At 39.9% G+C, this 1,203-nt stretch overlaps 1 protein-coding gene across 1 annotated transcript; it reads left to right on the top strand.

Moving 5' to 3' along the window:
* The first annotated feature begins 6 nt into the window (after window positions 1–6).
* LOC111386239 (kinesin-like protein KIN-4C) lies at window positions 7–1,203 on the top strand. Its single transcript, XM_023010694.1, has 3 exons — window positions 7–61; window positions 166–696; window positions 786–1,203. Exons 2-3 carry the CDS (start codon window positions 226–228, stop codon window positions 1,065–1,067), a joined length of 753 nt encoding a protein of 250 aa, XP_022866462.1. The 5' UTR covers window positions 7–61; window positions 166–225; the 3' UTR covers window positions 1,068–1,203.

Here is a 1,203-nt window from a genome sequence, read left to right on the forward strand (position 1 = left end):
AAGTTCTGAAACTCACGTGCTCAACGACAGTGAAGGTCATGCTTATGACTTGCGGCCGAAGGTATTTCCCTTATAATATCATCTGTGTGGCCCCTTTATGCATATTTTTTGCATGCTTATTTTAGATATAACCTACCGTACATAATAGATGGTTTCTTTGTCCAGGGCTCTCGGAACTCCATTGTTTTCAGCGACGGAGGTTATAATTACGAGTTGTTAGAAGACATGGACACATCTGATGATCTTCAGCAAGAGGATTCTGATATCTGTAGAGATGACGACGCTGAGTGGGTACATACTAAAGAAAGGAAAAGGCGCCATGATAGGAAAAAGCAGTTTAAAATTGATAATCATCTTGAACTAGAGTCGAATGTAAATGAACAAGAATTAGTGACCTCAAAAGAGGGAATCTGCTGCTCTTGCAGTAAATATTCTTCATGCAAGACAATGAGATGTGAATGTCGAGCTGCAGAGGGTAGTTGTGGATCATCTTGTAGCTGTGAGCCCACAAAATGCAGCAATACAGAATTTGTTGAAGCTTTTGGAAAATTATCAATGACAACTGAAACTGAGAAAAGCCACGTTCTTGCTGCTGAAGGAGCAAAGTTACTTCAGAGTGCTCTATCGGAGAAGCCTGTCATCACAAATGATGGCGGGGCTGAAAGAAAGCCTTTATCAGATATCAGGAACAACCTGGTTAGTCTATTTCACTATTGCTCTACTTTTTACAAAAATCTTAATGTTTCCAAAGTTCTTCCCATAATTGGAACGATGTTAACTTGCAGGCAAAATCAAACGCACCAAAACCGAAAAAGAGGAAAAATTGGCGCAAGTCAGTTATTCAACTCGTCCCTGCAACATCAGAAGCTGAAGCCCCGGCAAAATTAGAAAGCAATATTGAGGCAGATATTCCTTTGAAGTTACCAAGAGCAATGCGCTCTGCTTTCCCAAATAACAATAATCCTTTGATAGAAAGGAATTTGGATCAGCCAAATGACACAACAGCGCCTGTAACACCTCATCAACAAGCAAGAATCACAGATGGTAAGGAAAACCAGGGACATTAAGCTACTTATTGTTCCTCGCGTCTGTCCTTCATTCTTCCACATGATATTTGTCGGCCGTTTAGTGTAAGGTGGTGGTTTAAATATAGAAAACTGATTCTTGGTGTTGTTAAAGATGTATGAATTTTCATTCGTCTTA

The sequence above is a fragment of the Olea europaea genome, unplaced genomic scaffold (genome assembly GCF_002742605.1).
Source record: "Olea europaea var. sylvestris unplaced genomic scaffold, O_europaea_v1 scaffold34792, whole genome shotgun sequence".
Classification (NCBI taxonomy): Eukaryota; Viridiplantae; Streptophyta; class Magnoliopsida; order Lamiales; family Oleaceae; genus Olea; species Olea europaea.